The 21,401-nt window shown below is 40.0% G+C and overlaps 1 protein-coding gene across 1 annotated transcript; it reads right to left on the reverse strand.

Moving 5' to 3' along the window:
* Positions 1 to 6,569: 6,569 nt before the first annotated feature.
* LOC134867463 (protocadherin-17-like) lies at positions 6,570 to 18,686 on the reverse strand. The gene is made up of 4 exons (XM_063888043.1): positions 16,038 to 18,686; positions 14,865 to 14,923; positions 14,545 to 14,714; positions 6,570 to 8,164 (listed from the first exon to the last, which is right to left on the reverse strand). Exons 1-4 carry the CDS (start codon positions 18,504 to 18,506, stop codon positions 7,587 to 7,589), a joined length of 3,276 nt encoding a protein of 1,091 aa, XP_063744113.1. The 5' UTR covers positions 18,507 to 18,686; the 3' UTR covers positions 6,570 to 7,586.
* Positions 18,687 to 21,401: the final 2,715 nt, after the last annotated feature.

Genomic DNA, 21,401 nt, shown 5'->3' on the forward strand with positions numbered 1-21,401 from the left:
AGGGAGAAGCACAAAAAGGCAATGCACCTTTCACTTCTACATTTTAAGATTATTTTAAGAGAAATGAGTTCAATCTCACGATGAAGCTCTTGATGAAAAGGCATTTATTGTCCAATAATAGACACTTTAAAGGGCATGCAGACCCTTACGGGAAAGCTCATCCGTCTTGATCATTTTGGTTAGGTTTTCAGAAGATATAGTGACGATGAACAGGAGTAGAATTACATCTCTCTTGAAAAGAGAGATGTAATACTATTGCATGCAATTAGATTCAGACCCATGCAAGAGCTGAAAATGGATGATTTCCCAGAGGGTTGTACTAATCCACTCAAGTGCCATGGCACCTTGTCATGCACTTCTTAAACAAATCATATTTTTATCTTTGCGTAAGGTCACACTGTTTACATGTATTTCTTCAGCTGCCAAGATTATTAGTTGGCAATACTTCTTAAAATATAGGAGACTGTTGTGAGTAGCAATTTGCCTTACCTGGGCATTGATAATGAATCCAGTACACATCTATAAATGCACTTTGCTTGTGGATCAACAGCACCACAGGACATCAATTTCAAATCTTGGTCTCAAAGTTGCATTGTAGTTGATGAATGCATTTAGCGATCCATCTTCAAGCAGCTGCTGGTGACAACAAGAAGACTGGGAACATTAATCAACTCATCAACACATAGAGCATATTCAAACTTTTTGTTTATTTTATCACTAAATAGGTTACATTTTATCGTGGACAGTCCACTAATAATGAGATCCAGAATAATAACATTAATACTTACCTTGTGCTAACCTCTGTTGCTCTGAGCTGGGTCAGGGCCTACACGTAGTTGACTTTTATTTATGTGCCTCTCTTGTGTTAGATGTATGGAGATGCTATAACTGGCCTGTAATAGTTCATATAGACAAATGCTCTCATTATGAGGTTAAGAGTCTTGGCTTGCTGTGATATTTACCCGACTTGCAGAGTTAGGTTTAACCTACTTTTGCTCATTCAAAGAGGGAGGGGGTAGCTGGCAGCTGCGTTACATACTTTAATGCCAACGGACTGTGGGCAAAACACCAAGATAGGAGGATATTCTCTTAAATGCTTTATTTATGATGACAGTGCTTGTCATCTGAGGGAGGTATCAAAGTTGCATGAAAACAGCTTAACCTAGGTGCCCTAACCAGAGAATGACTAATAGCAAGATTATCTGTGGACAAAAAGCTGCAGGTGTGTAAGAGAAAATCTCCATGACTTCAAATTTTAGCATTCTACAAGTTGCTGCAACCAGTGAACCTTAAATAAAACTGCTGTTAAATTAATTTGCCAGTTTGTTCCCAACATATGACCCGGAAAACTTTATTTCAGTCACGGAGCGACATGTTTAATGTTTTATTGACTGGGCTGTGTGGTGTGTTGATAAAGCTGTTCATCCTTGGCTACAAATACAAGCATCCTTCCTCAAGCACTTCAATGCCCCAAAAACTGAATCACATCAATAGAATAGAAAAATCCATATGTAGCATTTTTAAACAGACTAACGCTAGAAAAATGAAAATAGCCAATTATTTCTAACACAGCGCTACAGCAGAAAGCATCTTCAGAGTCTTGAGGCCATTGGAAGAAAAAGCAACTGAGGAATAATTTAGTCCTTGTGCTAATTTAGGGTCGAGAACTTAATGACAAAACATTTAATATAATCAATACATTGTAAGTGTTTGTTCATTTTCCCATAAGGGATCTATAATGTGCTTATATTTTACATAAACTACTTGTTAAAGAGGGTTTATCTATTCAAGGGAACTCTCATTTTATGTTTGTACATCTGTTAGGGTAAACATAAATGGTGCACTCTGTGATGCTCAGGCATCCTAGACTCTGCAAAGATGTTTTCGGTTATGCCGGTGCATCAGACCTATGTTGGATGTGAGGTTCCAAAACTCTGATGTACTAATAATCATAAAGGTGCAAATTGACTGACCCTAACAGGTGCAATAAAACAGGGGACTGAGGGATTTCAGTTGCACACTCGACTGTAGCCTACACACCCACACAGTTCTTTGGCGAGGTTTAATCAAACAAATGAGCGAAAACACCTGGACAGATCACGGGTGCATAAAAGCTTTAACGCTCCAAAATAGCAATCTTTTCGATGCATAAGAACAGCTGTACATTATCCTCTTGACAACATCCATGTCTTCTTATTTTTGGTTTATGGTTTTGATTTTTCTGACAGTATTTGTCACAAATGCAATGAGAGCTGACACTTAAAGAGTGTTTTGAAAAACCAAAGAGAGGTCAGTACTGTTCCCACTACAGTAAAAACAATGGTAAGGAAAACAAATCAGTGAAGATTGCCAATTTAGACAACCTGTTTTTTAGACGTTTCAGCTCTCTGCAAGTTGATTTGAAATACAAATTGAGATATACAACCAATAGTTGCCTGTTTGAAGTATAAACCCAAGTATTTGTGAAGTTAATGTGCTTATGCATGCAAATACAAACTGTAAAAAAAAAATCCCTCAAAGCGCCTCTAACCAAGGTGACTGCATTATTAACTGCAATGTTAACTCACAGTAAATGCTAATGAGAATTCTCCTCTTTAACAGCTACCAAAGCTGTACAAAAAGCAAAGCTTCACATTCAATGGGCTCTGTTCAGAGACTACCTTCACCATTACCTTCGCAGTGTTTGAAAGTGGAATAGCGTGGAGCCCTGCTGTGTCTGAAATCCCCAAGGATAGTGCTCTTAAGCCTGCATGACACTTAATCGGGCAACCCTATTCAATATCTAACGTTTTCGTCGAGAGACAGGTTTTGCACAACACCAAACTGTGTATTGATTCAATAAACTGTCTATTGATTGTTAAAGGCTGGGTATGTTCTATATTCTGTCTCTCTCTGTGTCTAGAGCTCCCTTTTACTCTCTTTCACTGTCTCACCTTAAATTCTCCATCTTATTTGTGATGGCAGACAAAGCACTTTAAAGGGTGACGCTTTTTATATTCAGGACTTTTGAGCAGATGACAGAACGCATTAGCTTTTCCACTTTATGCAGATATTGGCCCACTTTGTCACTAAAAAGGCGTGTAGAGGACTATTTTTGCCCAATTCAAAGTGACGAAAGTATGTCATGACCCAGTAACACGTCGTGAAACCTGTGTGAAGTCCTGCCGGATTGCTTCCCTTATGTTACATATTTTCTTGGTTTTAAACATGAATCATGATTGACAGATTGCCGTGCATTTGAACTCCTCCCAGAGGAGAATGGCATTAGTTACACCTTTTTAACAAGCGCTCAAAATGAAATGGCTGTGTGTAGTCTGGAAATTTCTGTCAGACAGTGTCAAAAAAAAGGGGCGGTAATTCCTGTGGGTCTGAATGAAATAGAAATGTTTAAACAGTGTCAAACTAGGGAGCAGAACAAAGTTTAAAGGATAGTTTTTTGCAAATGTCTACCAGATTGCCCTGTCAGGTCTGTCAAGAGTCACAAAAGGAGAAAAGTGCAGTTGCTTCAACACATGTATATCTCCCAATGCAATAATAATGCTTTGAATTCAAATTAAGGAAATCATTACTGAATTGTGAAATTGTGTTTTTACGTGTCTTTTCATGTCACCGTGCTCTATAGAAATTTAACAACATATGAATCGATTTGTTTAACCATTTGGCTTTTATCTTTGTGTGATTTCAGTTTCACAATATTGTCCATTGACCTGTTCTTTTGAAATTTGACTATTTTATCTCTGAGAAAATACTGGTGCTTTTCTAAGCCTCCACCAATGCGAAAGAATATGGAGCAACAACAAAGGGATGAAACACAGGCTGTATTTAAATATAGATCGCCAAGTATTACACTTTATATATCTCTGGAATCTTTATGGTACACTAAATATAGTGAGATATTGCATGGTTGAAATGCCGAACCCATTCTCTTTACCCGGCTAATTTGCTTTGTAAAAACCTGCAACATGTGAGGCTGTCAGCGGATTATTTCATCCCTGTCTTTGTAACTCAAGAACTCAAAAACAATCTTACTGTGCACTGTGGTATACAACTATTAAAAAGGTTTCCAATGTTTGACATTTCGGGAAATATGTTAATTTGCTTTTATGATGAGAGTGTAATGAGGGGAATGGTTTGCTCTCATGTCTCTGTACGCATATGAAGATACAGCCAATAGCCAATCAGCTTAGCTTGGTATAAAGACAGGAAAAAGCTAACCTGGCGCTGTCTACACGTAGCATTTCTTATAGTTCGTTTTTTGCATGAATTAAACCAATGGAATATTTTAGTAAATGGGCTTGACAGGCATTCAACGACATGTTTTGACAGAGCCAGGCTAGCATTTTCATCCTGCTTACAGCATTTTTGCTAAGTAAAGTTAACCAGTTGCTGGCTTAAGGTTCATATCTGCAATGGAGAACTCCTGGCAATACAGTGAAAAAGGTGTTTTTCAAAATGTTGATGCATATTCAATCTTATGAAAATTAGAGCAAAATGCTGGTTCACTCATGTTCACACCAATACATTTCTCTAGCAGACTTTAAATTCTGTCATTAAAAATAAATGTATGCGTCAATGAATTACCAAATTACTCAGGAATGAATTAGCAGTCACACAAAGTGATTCTCACACCTCTTTAACATTAAATTCAGAGGCGGCACATTTACATTATCTAATTGGGTACCGTTTTTGCTGTTTATGTGCAAGTTGGTTTTCAAAGCCTAAAACAAACATGCAAATGAACCTAGAAGCTGCTTTTTATTATGTTTGCCCTGAAGGCATGCATGCTGTGCTCAATGACATCTTTCGGTTAAAATGAAAACTACACTCTCAATAATGCTTATGTGTTGTGTTCACTGTTGTTTCCCCACCAACAGTTCCCAGCCAAGTGGAACCATCTCCCATAGCATTTGGTGGAGGTGGAAGACAAGCTCTTAATCGGCTGTGTTATTGAATTATTGAATTAAAAGCTTAAGTACGCAGGGTGAGCATGTCAATTTTACACAACTGAATGGTACACTGCTCATTCCATTTTCATCTGAATAGTATGTAAAATGTAGAAGAATGGACGTATTACACAGATCTGTTTCATTGTCTGTAATTCCCTTTCACTGTGAATGTAATCATTCTGAGAGACAAGTCATATTCATTCACCACTGCATGCTAGTCCTTAATCTGCATTCAGCTCGTCCCAACAACATAGCACTTTTTTTGTCAAGCATCTGTACTGTAGCACACACATTTTAAATAAGAAAGGGTTTGGTTCATCAGATTTTGCATAATTACGGCCGAAGTGGAAGTTTAACCTGTTTTAATTCCTTGTGATGTAAAACAGTTATATAGTGCTAGAAAATAGGTGTTGCAGCAAATGGTTCAACCCTCTTCTACTTGACATTCTGCTCACCTGTCTTCATCCCCCGTGTTCTGATACCCTGGGACTGATACAGATAAAATGATGTGATGTTTCTGTCTGTATTTCAATGGGATGAGTTGCTGTGACCCACGCAATCTCCTTCTCAAAGAGTATTTCAACTTATGCAGATGAGCTCATCAGAGCTCCCTGCTGAGATGAGACATCTAGGTCTGGAATTGTGTCAATACCAGCACCAAAACAAATGCAAATCAAAATCCAAATTAATGTGTTTTCCCTGAGGAGAAACTGAGTCGTACTTATAGTCAGCTCTCAGTAGATGACAGGATCCTGTTATCCAGAGCGCATGAAAAACAAGGCATTCTCAAACCGCTCACCGAGCTGGGGTACAGAAGTCAGTGTCTCCAGATGGAGAAACTAAACTAAACTAATGAAAAAAAAGAAAATACTTTTGTGGGATTGTTTTGCAGACAAAAGACGGAACACATTATATTTCCAGGATTCTTTAGTTAAGTGTATCTATCTCTGTGAAAATAAACTACATCCATGTTGATGCTTAATTGTTCTGTATGGACCAGGTTTTTGTAAATAAAATGACTCTGGTCATAGGAACATTTATGTCTTTTTCGTTTGCTTGAAATATAAAACAGGTTGAGGGAAATAAGCAAAGGGATGTATTGCAGTAGTTAAGGCTGTTCGAATGTCTGCAGACCATGGCCTTCTGTCACTACACCCACCCTTTCTGCATTTCATTGAATACTAAATAGTGCACAGTGCATACAGTATAAACAGCACATTTGCACATGTGCTCTTAGTTAAAGTTAATGGAAATGGAGCAAAGGATTGACAACTGCAAATCTCATTTGCAAATATGTGTTTTTTTATTTGTTGTATAAAATGTTTTCTAAATGTACTTTTGATAACCTTAAAAGCATTATTTGTTCAGTCCTTTACTGTAGCGATGACCCACTTTCCCCCAGAGGGGTCATTAAAATTTCATTTTATTCATCAAAGAATCTATTGAAAAAAAGTATTTGCTTGTAACTGGTAGTTGCAGCAAAAAAGAAATTCCCTGGATTTATGTCTAATTAATTGTCGGCCAAAATCATAAATAAACCTGTGATCAGAAGTAGACATTAACTGACAGCCCCTCTGATGACTTTCAATTTGAGGGAACCTAAATGAGAGCAGGGTTTCCATCTCCACCTTATGATGCATACAGATAATAAAAGCATTGAGCAGATGAAATCAACTCATTTTTTCATGGGTGCACTAATACGCAGTGCCTGTTTATATTTGCACTTTTGAATATTAATAGCTGTGTAAAATGTTAATTGGGATTTTCTGAAGTAAACTAAGATCTAGAGACTACTGCTAGATAACATGTACTGGTATACTGTAAATAGGTAAAGATGGCACAGTTGCACAGTGCTTTTTGTCCTGAACACATATTAAGCACCTTGTAGACATAAATGCACTTTTCTTACATAAAAAAAAACATGACAGCTTTGGAAGTTGTCACCAGTCAAAAATAATTGCCTTCCATGCACACAGTGTATACAAATTTAATAAAATACACAACACGTACAGAAGCCCACATTCACGTGTAAGCTCAGCTTATTTTCACATAAACTGCAGAGGACAACAATCAAATTACAAATACATTCTTAAAAAACTGTTTTTATAGGAACCTCAAATGGTTTTATGAAAAGGGACATTCCCTGTTGCACCACCATTTACAGTTCATAAGACACTTCACTTCTGTATGTAACGTCACTGATATGTATTTCAGTTGTCTGTGATATTCAAAGAGATGTTCCTTATACACTAAATGGAGACAGGAAGCTTCACTGTACAAAAGCAGACAGGACTCAATAGCTTAACAGTAGCAATTTGTTCCACAGCCTCACAAAATTGAGCTTGAAATGTGTAAAATACAGACATCTAAATTGACAGGTACAGTACACCATGAAAACACTTGAAGTCAGTAAAGCACTGATTTCCCCCCCAAACCTTCACAGCAGTCAAAGACACATATTTCACCTAAACACAACAAGTCACAAACTAAAAAAACAAACAGACAAAGCAGATGGTTTTTGGTTATACAATGCGTGTCTGAACACCTCTGTGGGTCAAAATAAATCACCTCTTGATCATCAATCTGTGATATCATCATCACACCTGTGTTAGATGAGAGCGGTCTGGATCACCTGACCTGTCAGTTGCCAGAGTCCCGTGGGTCGAGTGCAAAATCTGACCCCCCACACTCCTGACTGATGACAGAACTGTGAATGAGGCTGCTTGACAGGGACTTAGGCCTGAGCTCGCAGGTCAGGTAGGAGGGCTCCTCTAACTCGGTGTGCAGGGGGGAGCACTGGCCATCTGGAGGCCCATAGGCACTGCTGTCTGAGCCCCCCTCCCTCTCTTCTTTGGACTCTTGGTTGGCCAAGTCCAGGGGCAAACTACTCTTGGTTGGACTATTGGAGGCAGAGAGACTCTCCTGTAGCGGTGGGCTCAGTGCACGCTGCGATTTTAAGTAAGGTTTGACATTGGCCACGAGGATTGTACTGTCCCGCTGTTCCTTTCCAAACGTGCTGAGGGTTTTTCTGCTGCTGCAGCTGATGGTGCCATAAATCTCTGTCTCTACCATGGCATCCATTCCCACAGGGATGAAAAGGTTGGTACGATTATCGGCGCTGTCTGCTTGGCTTCCTACCCGTAACTTTGGCATCCAGCATCTGTCAGAATGTCCCAGTGCACGACATTCGTCTGTGCAGTGGACTGATTTGTCTTGCTCTGCGAAAAAAACAGTTAAACAGTTGTTATTGGACCCTGCTGGGGTAAGAATACACAACACAAATGTAGATGACATTTTGAAGGATAAGCCAAACAAACAAAACACTTCAATAAACACACATTTGTTATATTGATACTATTTCTGAAGTCCTTTTAAGAATAGTATTTTTCTATATATATTGTTCCTGTATTACATAAGAACAGGCAGCCTGTTGCAGCAGAGTTCAAATTTAGCAATGTTGATTTGATTTTCTAAATCAGGCATTTCTGTTCCCGACATCATTCACAATTCAACCTTAAAATGTCAACATCATACATACGTCATGCTGGTCAAGTAGCAAACTAGTGATTCACCCTTTTCAAAAACATTATTCTCCCTTCTATCCTCAGCAACCTGTGTAGGTGTTTCCTGGAAAATATCATCTGGTGCAGAGGAAGTGATGTGATGTTCATTTACATTTTCAGCAGCAGCAGTTTGTGTTGAATAGACAGAAAAACAACTGTGGAATTTGCATTCGCTGTTTCTGATGAAAAGGGGTGAGAAACTCTGTTGTTTTGGTTGTTGGTGATATGCTGTTAGTTAGAATATTGTTAGGGCTCATTATTTTTAGTTTTTTCACTATTTATAAATGGGAATTTATAGGTGTTCATTTGCGTATTCAGAAATTGGTTGAAAATCAGATCGAACTATAAGATTAAAATTCAAGGTTTAATTGAATCTTGGAAATATATCATGTAGCACAAACACTCATTAGTTTGACCCTTAGTTATTTTTCTAATTACTTTGAAGGACTCTGGTGCTTTGTGAGCAGCTCATTTCCATTTTTCATTTCACTCCTTATTAATGAACCTTAATTGTGACCTGTCCTTGCCACAAAAGGACCTTGTTGACTACAGATGTCAACCGTTTTTTCTTGCAAAAAAAACAAACAACTACTTTCTGTTGTTTGGAAACATGACTTTTAAGTAAAGTCCACATAAGAATCAGTGCCACTAGACTAACACTAGTTGCATTTCAAACTGAGGGGTTGTTATTTATGTCCCTTGATCCAAATAACAGACTTTTTTTTAAAAATTAAACTTTTGTCATTGATTTAAGTGGTTCCCTGATTATTTCATGCATGTAGTTAAGCTGCATTACTTAACACTGAACACCAAGCCAACCGCCACAGGAGCATACAACATGTGCGAGCGACTGTGTATTAGTGTCACTGGAGAAATGTGGTGTGAGGGGTAAGGCTCTATCTGTGTGCTGTAAATCAGTCTTTTACATTTCACACCACATGTAACCCTGGTAGACATGAAATAAGCACACAGAGAGCGTCATAGAATGAGTCAATTTCCACGGTGTTGTGATGAAGAAGGTGTCATTTCCTTCTGTAGCCATTACACTACGGTATCAAAATTAATTTGACAATGATGCATGGACTTATTTTGCTTGTAGTGGCATAAGGCAAAATGTCAAACATGTTATAGTAAATTGCTTATAAATTACACTTTACCTTCATTTGTTACACATGCAGGCATGTATTGTTTTAAGGACTGATTTAACCTTCCTCTAATAAATGTGTTTTCTATGCTATCACTGCCATGAGGTGGTAATGATATCCTTAACGCTAGATATGAAAACAAAATGTAAAAAGCCTACGACCGCTGAATTAATCAGAATTTGATTGTTTATTTGTAATGACTACAATGTTTACTGTCAAACTACAACTATGCAAAAATGATTGAATGAGCCGGTTAAACACACACCGCCACATCTAGAAGAATTTCCACTTTATGAAGATGTATCTTTCTACAGGAGCCAAATATTCTTAGACAAATATTATGACAGAAAATATAAAATGTTTCCTCACAGTCACACACTTACACCTCACATGCCACCTCTCTAATTAATCTGTCTGCATAAATTCTAACAAAACACTAAAGATGTTTGTTTTTTTTCAAAAATAGGAATAACCACATTGTTTCATCTCATCACAACATGGCTTGATAGACCACTGATCAGCTCTCATAGCTTTGGTCTATAAATAAGGCTTTTCTATCTTGCTCACATGCCCTTCTGTGAAATCAAAGACTATGAGCAACTGACTAACTGTGAATGAGCCACTTGATCTCATTTCTAAACCTAACCCTGATGAGGAGCAGAATCTCAGCCTGGAACGAGGGAAGGCGCAACACGACTAGGCTCTTCCTAGAAGAGGTGGGGAGCTCCTCTAGTACAAAGGCAGCAGTACCTTCCTCGCACACCAGCATCGGCCAGTTTGCTGGAGGATGTTCCAACAAAAAAAAAAAGATAAATGAAAAAGACACCGTCCCTGCTATAGAGCCCCCAAGAGATGTGAAAACCAGCACCCAGTGCCACACATAGCATGAGGCAAGCAAAAATGAAAAGTGCCACTACTATCACATCTGCTGCTTAAGTTACTACACACACACACACACACATGCACACACACACACACACACACACACACACACACACACACACACACACACACACACACACACACGCACACACGCACACGCACATGCACACACACTCCCACTTACAGCCACAGGACAAAATGGAACAGCTAATTATTCGATGACTGGGCAGAGATTTAACATGCTAAATGGGGCTGTTCATTTTAAACCATAACTGTTTTACAGATTTAATAAAGAATGCTTACATTATGTATGTTAAAAGGAAACGCATGTCTACATTTTCTGCCGCCAAAAATATGTATCAAATTATGCCTTTTATGAGCTACAGTCATTTCTTTATGAGAATATGTGTTTTTATGTGCGCAGTAAATGGTTTTGAGATTATGGGTGTCATTTTGTGTCATGTGATCTAAGTGTAGGTGCAGCTTTGTGTTTACATGGGTGTCTGCCGGAAAAAGATGGCAAGTAATAGATTGCGAATGTCACGGTGCGGAGAACCTCGACTTTCCTGTGCATGCTGCTTTTTGTTCTGCACCTGTACCCATGAATGTTCACACTGTGCATCTGTTTTGGCTTATACAAACAATTCCTCAAAAAGTCTATCAGATTTGAAACAGCCTTCACTATTATAAATTTTTTAAACTCTATTTAAGATAATATAATAATTTAGATATAATTATACCTTACACATCTTAACTGGAACGGACTACACTGTTTTATTGCAACTTAACTGGATGTTATGTATGTGTTGTAAACTGCACTGTGTGATGGTCTGTTTGGGCTTGTTTGATTTATTGCTGTAAAAATGTTTTAATGGTACCCTTATGGACAGAGCCCTGTAATACGAAACAAATTCAACATACACGTGGTATATTTTTATTAACTGGCTTAAATTATCCTAACAATTTTATTTTTATTGATTTTAAGGTGAAAGACTGACTGTATTTTACTTTAATTTTGCTTTCTGGGTTGCAAGCTTTGTTTTTTTCCCTCTGTCTTTTAAATACTGTGGGAACTTCCATTGTTACATTCTTAGCATAGACAATTCTGGTGCTATCTCAGAACAAAGATGAAGAAGAAAATGCACATATGAGTTCAAAACGTATTTTACATCAAACGGGAGAACTAAATGATTGCTTTGATTGGGCAAAACTGAAACACAGATCCTGCATATTTCAACTGCTACGCTTTGAAGCAACTACAGCCCAGATTACAGCTCTGTGCACCGTGCATTTGTAGAGAAAAGTATTTCTTTTGGACAGGGATACACGAAGCCAGAACAATAAGCATAAGCGGGGAGAAACAGGGAGATGCTGAATTCATTTCCATGGTACCTATCACCACTGCAGAGAGGCTTGCAGATGACACTGATGCAAAGGGAAGTATGTGCTTAGAAGGTTAAGGAAAAACCAAGTATGGTATTTCTTCTTTTGTGTTATTTGTCTCGCTATGTAACCAGGAGCAATTTAGGAATCATGTCGGCACATTAACATTCAATCCTTAATGTTTACGAGAGATACAGATTTTAATTATTGTCATCACCTTTATAATCAGACAATATCGTTTTTTTAGGTTACAATGTATAGCTATTATTATAATAAACAATATTAAAAATATTTTGCTTCATAGAACTGTTAGTCACGCTATATATATTTTTCTGTTTAAAAAACAAAAACAGAGATTAAAGGTGAGGGGGAAGTGAGGGTGCTTTCATCTATAGTGTCTGGCATTAGCTATCCATTTCCATCTCATCACTGAATAAAATGTGTTAAATAATGGCTCTACAATGACAGAGTTATTCAATGGCTTTACATAGTCCACTGCATTTACATATTCACGTAATGGAATCATGACAAAGTGACAAAATAGCTCTGATCTGATGGGCAACTGTGAGCGGAAAAATACCATGTTCTCAAAAAACAAAGAAACTGCCTGCCCATTATAAATAGAATCAGAGAAAGCCTAGCAACATACCCACTGTGCATCTGGTGTCTGTGAGAGTGAATAAATATTCAGAGTGCATGAGAGTGGAGGCTGCACAGGTGCATATATTACCTGTATCAAAGCAGCCAGGAGACTAGAGGCATGGTAAAGGTAAAGACATAAAAGCAATACTACTTAACCCACAAGCTTTTGTGTTGGTGCATTTGGAACTAGAATTATGTGGTGTCTCCATTTTGGATAATAGTGCTATCTTGTCACAGTCTGCAAAACAGTAACTTTGTTGTTCAATAAATGTACCTACATGTGTGTGTGTGTGTGTGTGTGTGTGTGTGTGTGTGTGTGTGTGTGTGTGTGTGTGTGTGTGTGTGTGTGTGTGTGTGTGTGTGTGTGTGTGTCTGTGTGTCTGTGTGTCTGTGTCTGTGTGTGTCTGTGTGTATCTGTGTGAGAGAGGAGAAGGAGTGTGTGAGTTGAAGTGTGATGCTCTGTGTGATCAGGTCTAAGGCATTATGCGTAATGTAGATCTTCCATCTTATACTCAGCAGTCACTGACACCATTCAATTGACCAAACCCTGAGAGAGAACACCATTTAATCTAGCCATTAGTTGTTTTCTTTTTTTTAAAACTATTCCCCACATGCGAACAGGAAATGCATTAGCAAAACCTATTAATATTAAAAGCTATGCCATACTTTTCTGCATTTCTCTTACCTAACAAATGCAGGACTATAAATTAACTGACATTCCTGTCAATCAGGAGTCAGCGCTGCAGATGTAAATATTCAGTCTCACATGTACAAAACATCTCTTGCAATGTATGTCTATTTGATTGGCCTTAGAACTAGGACAGAATCAGATTCAGAAATGTGCTGCAAAAAAAATGTGATTGAATTTACACCTCCCACAGAGTCAAGTTTGGTCTTCCATAATTCCTCATAGCGTTCACACAGACACACATACACAAAGATACACACATGTACACATAAGTGAGAGAGACAGTGAGAGAGAGAGAGATTCACACATCCTACTGGTAGCTGCACGAGTGTTTCCATCTCTGCCCTCCTGAGCATGCCACAAACAAACAGTCCATAGCAATGTAAAGGTGTGGAAAGTACTGCACAGGGATTTGATGACCAGAGCCATTCCCTTGCAAGGCTCACAAAGGGAAATGAGAAACACCACCACTTCACTGAAGTTACCCATTATCTGTTATCTCACCAGTGAGAGGTGCTTTCATATTTTCAGTTTTTAACCACAATAGCTAAATATATCAGTCCCATATCAGGTCAACCAGGTTTCAACAGATTGACAATCATCTATGATTATACTCGCGGCAGTGCCGATTGTTTCATATTTGCGAAATAAAAATGTTACATTTCTATTTTCAGTTGCAAAGCAAAGCTCCTTTTCAAGACTATGTAACCACAGCAAAACTGATAATAACTGAGAAAATCTTTCCAAGCAAAAGGTGGAAAAACTTTCTCTCACTGTCATGTTGCACCAGAAATACCTGTCATTTTGCACTGCAAGTGTCTATCATGCTTTCTTTCTATGTCGTGTTATTCAAAACATTCATGCAGCGAATCTGTGTTCAAATAATGACATGATCAAAAGAGACGCAGACGGAGGTTCACTTTGCCATGCATATGAGCTTGTTTGATGGCAAAATCCGACACAAGATGTTTGAACATTCTACCTTCAGCCAATGGACTCTTTTATCTTTTTAAACTACCATCTACCTTTCACTCCGGTGCCTTGATGTCATCCGTGCAATACACCTCAGGCTGTCTACAATGTACAAAGTAATAGCACCTGCATCTAATAACGGTGTTGATTTACATCTTCCATGTTAACCATATGTCTGGGTTGACTATACCCAGAGGCTGGTGGACCTCCATTTAAACACCAGTGAGCTCCATGTTCTCAGCACATAAAGTATAAAACAAATTTGTGGTATAAGAGTCAGTAAGACATCTTCAAGATGTCAGGAAGAGAGTGCATCCACTCACCCTGCTCAAAAGGCTGGCCATTAACTGCTGTTGCTTTCATCTTGAGGGCCTCCCTAGCAGACGTGTCGCAGTGTGAGCCTTTATTAGTATCCTGGTCACTATCAGCCTGGTCACTATCACCATGGCCACTGTCTCGGAGGCTTGCTCGTTCTGCATCCTTAAATGTTGAGCTGCAGCAGAATGGAAGGGAGAAAAAAAGAAACACAAGTTGCCATTACCTCTGCGTGAGTGCTCCCATTTGATAGCCACAGTCAGCTGGCTTGATACAAAGATGAAGAAGCTAAATGCACTGGTCAGAAAGCTTCCGAACGAGCTCTTACCTTTGAACAAATGGCTGTCTGCTGCCAGCATAATTGGGCTCTGAGGGAAAATTTTCAGTCTAGAAATGAAAGGAAAATATTATTTGTCATTGGCCGTAGAAACATTTGCATGCAAGGTTCACTAATCACCTCACATGACATTAAGATAGGAAAATAAACAATTGTGATATCTTCATCCTGACACCTGGAAGCTGTCAATAAACTCCACACCTTCCAGGGATGACGGCATGATAAGAACAAATCTCCTTTTGACCATATGTGGGACTTGGCAAGGGAAAGAAGAAAAGCATTAGCCGCTGTCATTAGCATCCTTTTCCCCTATCTTGAGAATAAAGTGTTTGTGTTGATCACACCCACGTACCCTAGTGACTGGAGACAGTGCCAGGCCTTGTCATCTGTGTTATCATCTCCAAGTCTGTGAGACTGTCCTAGATATTTACATCGTTTACAACAGATAATTCTGTTGTGCTAAACAGTACTACAAGCCCATGCTGTCAAATTAGCATGTTAGCTGGCTCTTGTATACAACCCTGCCATCTCTGCAAGGCAAGGACGGACCCTATTAATGGTGTTATCATGCCAACTTTGGATGCGGATGGGTGGATCTGGCCCATATTTGTGGGAGCGAAAAATGCGATTGTAAGGTTATGCTGTGTGCATCTAGCTGTCTGGTGCACATTGGTTCAGTAATGTGATCGGACAAGCTGCTCAAACACCTGTCCAATCCCACATTTCAGGCAGGGTTTTGTTTTCACTCTATAGCAGAGGATCTGGCAGGGTCACAGCAGCCTTGCTCAAGACTCACACTGTTTGCATGTCTAACTGAGAGGATTCTAATTATGCAGGCCACCTGTACCATTTTGCAAGAGAGTACATGGAACAATTTCTCAAATGATTCTGATCCCTCAAATGGAGAAAAAAGAAAGTACCTTTAGTGAAATAGGATTCAAAACACATGAATACATTATCACATAGTTATCACATCATGCAGAGTATATTTTAAAGTGTTATAACAGAGAGAGTAAAAAGTGGTAATAAGGACGTCTCACAGTGACAGAGTTTCTCTTTTTCAGACGATTACTTTTCTTTTGTAAGATTTGTAAGGCAAAGCAGTGGGTGCAGATAAGCGGGAATAAAGGGCAGATAAAGGAAACAGTGCAGCATCCTTCTTACCTGTATCACTGACATCCTATTTGCTGGAGTGTCTGTGCTAAGCCCGGCAAAGCTGGAGTGGCAACCTGCCCGGGGGACTGTCAGGCTGTTTGGAGTGGTTTTCAGGTACATGACCTCTGACCTGGGCAGTGTGAGTGGCAGAGGGCTCTGGTAGTCAAAACATATTGGTGAAGTGATGAGAGAAGGACTGCTCACCACATTCATCCGGCTCGCAGAATCTCTTTCCTCCATCTCACTCTGCACCAGCATGATGTCACTCTTGTTGATCCTTTTCTTTTTGCCTTTCCCCACTGGAGGATTGGAGTATTCAGCCATGCGGCAGTTATAATTCCCAGTCTCCTTATCTTGATGTTTGGACTTGACAGCGATGGCGGTCATGACTGCTAAGAGCATGACAGAGATAATGCAGAGGGTAACTATAAGGGGTAGGGATACATCCCAGTGCTGCTGTTCTCCACTCGCGCTGGAACCCCCTCCTGCTGCCGTTTCCGTGTTCGCCTTAATGATCAGCTTAGCCACGGCAGATAAGGGGGGCTTGCCATGGTCAGTTACCTTCACCACCAGCTCAACCACTGGGGCGACCTCTTCCCAAAGAGCATGAGCAGTTCTGACCTCCCCTCCCACCGGATCCATCTCAAACAGGTGGTCATCATTTCCCTCTGTGATCTCATAGGTCAAATGTCCACTTTCCCCATGGTCATGGTCCACTGCTTTCACTGTAGCCACTATGTATCCTATACCTACATTTCTAGGCACTGGAATATCCGCTGTATCATTCTGCAGGAGTGGTAAAATAATAACTGGGAGATTGTCGTTTACGTCAAGGACATTGACCCTGACAATGGAGGTGCTCTCCATGTGAGGGGATCCTCCATCTTTAGCTTGAACTTTAAACTCAAAGGACTTTGTTTGCTCATAATTGAAAGAGCGTGAGGCATATATGGCTCCATTCGTGGGATTAACAGACACGTACGTATACACTGAAACTTCTCCTATATGTGAAGGCAGAATGGAGTATGACACTGTTCCATTTCGACCTACATCTGGGTCGTGGGCCAGAACAGAGCCCAAATACTCCCCTGGGATGTTGTTCTCAGGCACCTGTAGCACATACACTGTCTTTGTAAAGCGTGGTGCATTGTCATTTTCATCCAAGATTTTCACAGTAAACGACTTAGTGTAGTTCAAAGAAGGTATCCCATTGTCTCTCGCCACTATTGTTACATTGTATTCATCCTTCATTTCCCTGTCCAGGGGTCTGTCTGTGAGCAGAGTGTAAAAATTATCATTGTTTTCCTGCAGTCTGAAGGGTACATTACCAAGCACCCTGCATTGAAGTTGGCCATTTCGACCAGAGTCTTTATCCGTCACTCTCACTAGCGCTATGACAGATTCTGGAGGTGCTGCCTCACTGATGGCTCCCTGCCGTACAGAGACAAAACTTATTATTGGCGAGTTGTCATTTTTGTCAAGCACTTTGACAGTAATTTTACAATGTCCTGGTATCGGGTTAGGCCCGAGATCCTTAGCCTGTACATCAAACTCTATGATTGGATTCTCTTCATAGTCAATTTCTCCCTGGACCTTGATTACGCCAGTATTGGGGTCAATGGAAAACAAATCTTGGATTCTTTCAGATGCATATCCAGTGAAGGAATAGACCACCTGCCCGTTGCTTCCCTCATCTTGGTCAGTGGCGTTTAAATCTATAAGTATTTTTCCGGGTGGTGAATTCTCCAGAATCTCAATCACATAAGAGGATTTTTCAAACACGGGGCTGTTGTCATTTGAATCAGTCACTCTGACGTTAATTTGCATGGAGCCTGATCTTGGATACTCCCCACCGTCAATTGCTGTGAGGAGGAGTGTGTGATGACTCTGATCCTCCCTATCCAGAGGTCTCTGAACCACCAGCTCTGGATATATAGTCCCATCGCCCCTCACTTTTAAATCCAAAGAAAATGTATTGTAATCGTCTCTTGTGACCTGATAGGTCTTTATTCCATTTTCCCCAGAATCAGAGTCATGTGCAATAGTCAGGGGGAAGCGTGTCCCAGCAGCTGCATTTTCTGAAATGTCTATATTAACATGATCAGAGGGAAAACTAGGCGAGTTGTCATTTATGTCCTGTATATCAATCTTGATCATGCATATTTCCTTGTCATTTGCAAACACCTCCATAGAGAGCTGGCACTTTGGATTGCGCCTGCACAACGTTTCCCTGTCAATCCTTTGTTTCGTGAAGATAAGTCCACTCTCTGGGTCAACATCCACCAGATGAGGAGCAGAATTCTCCAATACTCTGAAGTTGGATTTCTTCCCCCTCTCCATGGTCCCATATCCGGCATCTTTTGCTATATTGCCTATAACTGTGCCGGGTCCTTGCTCCTCCGGTACAGAATAATTGAGATTTTTCAATGTCAGGGCTTGAACCCACAGCAAAAAGAAAATGGGTACAGAGAGACGCATCCCTTCAACTGGATATGCGGTAGTGGCAGACAGAAAAAAAATCCTCGTTGACTTTCAACCTGTTGATTACGGGAAACCTAGAGGACTGAACCCAAACCAGGCATGTGGTTGACGCCGATCTCACACTAATTGGGTGTTAAATCGATGTGTGTATCCTTATCGCCTTTAATCTGTATTTTAACCTCTCTCACATACCGTTCGGCTATGATGAACTCTTTCTGTAAACAAAGATGACCGCCCTACGACACCCTATGCATGAATAAAAGATCAAATTCAACATAGTGTACGAGAAATGCTTTGTTTTTCCTCACGGGGGGGGGGGGCGAGGGGGGGGGGTTTAATGAATAATCGATGACTATAAAGTATTAATATTCCCTACTGCACCCAAGGTTAAAGCGTTTGAATTTGTATGGTGAAGGTTAGACCGTAGTTTACAAAAGCGCATTGCCCTCATGCGACATCTACACCTAGGCTACAGCGAATACTGACATGCCCGTTCAAAATGCAGCATTGTCCGATGTTACCATTCACAATGCATTTACTTTTTCTCCTGTGCGGCACACTGTTGCATATGGGTTCTGCTCGTGTTGCATACAGTGTGCCTCTGCCACAAAGTGGAATAAAAGCGGGATATAGAGCTATTAATCCTGTCCAACCTTTTGTGTTCCCGTCATTCAAGAGCATCTATAGCACGGCTGCGACTTTTGCCCGATGATTGTCCTTTAATCAGTCCAGTAATCCCATAATCCAGTCCAATTGGACCCAGTGCTGTTGCATCCTTCATTCGGACAATGCTCTTCTGCACTGTCCCTGTGATCGTTTGCCAGAAAAACGCGAAAAGAGGCACTGGAAGATTTCAGATAATCAAAATTAATCGCTTTTTCCTGCGCTCAGTTCTCTCCGCGTCAACTGTTGAAACCTGCTCCCTTCGCAGTGAGATCTGACCGGAATCCTCTCGACGCCTTTATAACAGACTCCAGTATATTTCTTGGTGCATTTAACATAGTTTCTGATCGTCTTCCAGCAAATGAGTGAACAGTGACAGATCTTGCCTTGGGGGGTTTCTCCAATAGGTCTGGCAAGATCGCATGAAGAAGGGCTGTTCTAGTGCTACGTGATTCATTTACTGATGTGCGCGCACAGAGGAGCAGCATCAGAAGAAAAAACGTGCTGGTGGATGTTGCTCCTAATACATGTGGATGTGAACTGGGGATTATGAGTCGATCGCCGAAATGTGCCTGGATAGGATGTAGTAGTATCATTGAGGACTTGACAAGTGGTCATTCTGGGAGAATTGGATCAGATGGGCAACTTGGTGATGGGAAATGTAAAATAAAGATGACACAATTTGAGATTATATGGGTTGATTTATAAAGATAAACTGTTTTTTAGTTATTGTATTCATTATCATTGAAGCTCTGCATATTAAGTGTGAATTAAAGTTGTTTAGCAATCATTGAAAACAATACGTGATCCACGTTGTTATCATTAGTTTTGAGAAAATCCATCAACAAGATAAAGTAAGGACAGACTGTTGGTTTTTGAGGATAATCTCTGTAAAGGACATTAGAGATTTTCTTATGCTTCTGAAAAAAACAAGGCTTATTTCACAGCTCAAATATCACAGCTGTTGGTATAACCTGCCTTCTGCAGCTATCACACTTGCGTTCAATGGCCTATCCACATCAATCTTATATCTCATATTGAAAAGATGGACTGACATTTAGTTCACTCAGTATTTCAACAATATGACATTTGCATTTTTATTCTCACTTGACCAGATCTCAGTGACGCATGGGGCTCCTTGGGGATGTGGGTGCACTATATGAGAGAGGAAGCTGTGTCAACATTAGGGCGAGCTCAGTGTGGCCTGTTTCCTCATTTATTTCCATGTTGCTCAGGATCTAAATCAACCTTGAGTTGTCCCTGAGTTCATTTCCATTGTCTGAACCATTGCTGCTTTCCTCCTGTGGGGAGCATCAACTTTGCCTGGCCAGGGTGCAGCCTGCATAAATTGGCCATTTCTGCAGGTAAGAGATAAGGACAACAAAGGGAAACTAATTATCATTCATTCTATGTTAAAACCTCAGGAAAGGACTGCTATTGACAACTGTGTCTCTATTGCCACAGTCATACCATTTAATGTGATCTGAACTCTGAATGAGAGGGTGGTTCATATCCATAATAAATAGGCCACATCCTTACGTGTGGCTTTGGCAGCCTTGTTTTCTCACAAGCTGGCTACTGTGTCATGGATAACTTTCTCCTATGAGACCACTGCACCTGCCCTGGAATGAACTGCCATTTCCTCGGCTTTGTTGGCAGTAAAAAGACATGGATGCAACATTTGTTTCATGACGAATTGATTTTTACTTGAAAGCACATTACTTTGTTGGTGTAAAATCCTACCTGTTGTAATTCTACATAAATTGGAATGACAAACACTAGATATTACGCAAACCTGCCATATCTTGGCATCACTTTCATGCGATTCACTTACCACTCCGCACAAGCATGATTAGAGGTGAGATTAAGTTGTTTATCATTCTGTTTTTGTGCCCGTTGATGGTTGCACCACACCTCAAGCAGCAGACTGGAATACTGATGGTGCTGAGTGGGAATGAGGATCAACACAAGTCATTGAATTTGCCGCAGAGCTAATGCATGAGAGAACAAATTCCGGTTTGAACACATTCCTCCGTGACACATTGTATTAACATGTTGATTCAACACAAAACAGAACATGTGCAGCAAGGCTTTGTAAACAGATGTTTAGGAAATTGTCTTTTTTAGTCAAAGAGAAAAGATAAATTTTAAAACAACACAACTTAATGTAAACATAAGTTAAAATAAGTTGATTGCATACTTAACAGACTTCTACCAGTCTGCTTCTAC

Source organism: Eleginops maclovinus, chromosome 7 (assembly GCF_036324505.1).
Source record: "Eleginops maclovinus isolate JMC-PN-2008 ecotype Puerto Natales chromosome 7, JC_Emac_rtc_rv5, whole genome shotgun sequence".
Classification (NCBI taxonomy): domain Eukaryota; kingdom Metazoa; phylum Chordata; class Actinopteri; order Perciformes; family Eleginopidae; genus Eleginops; species Eleginops maclovinus.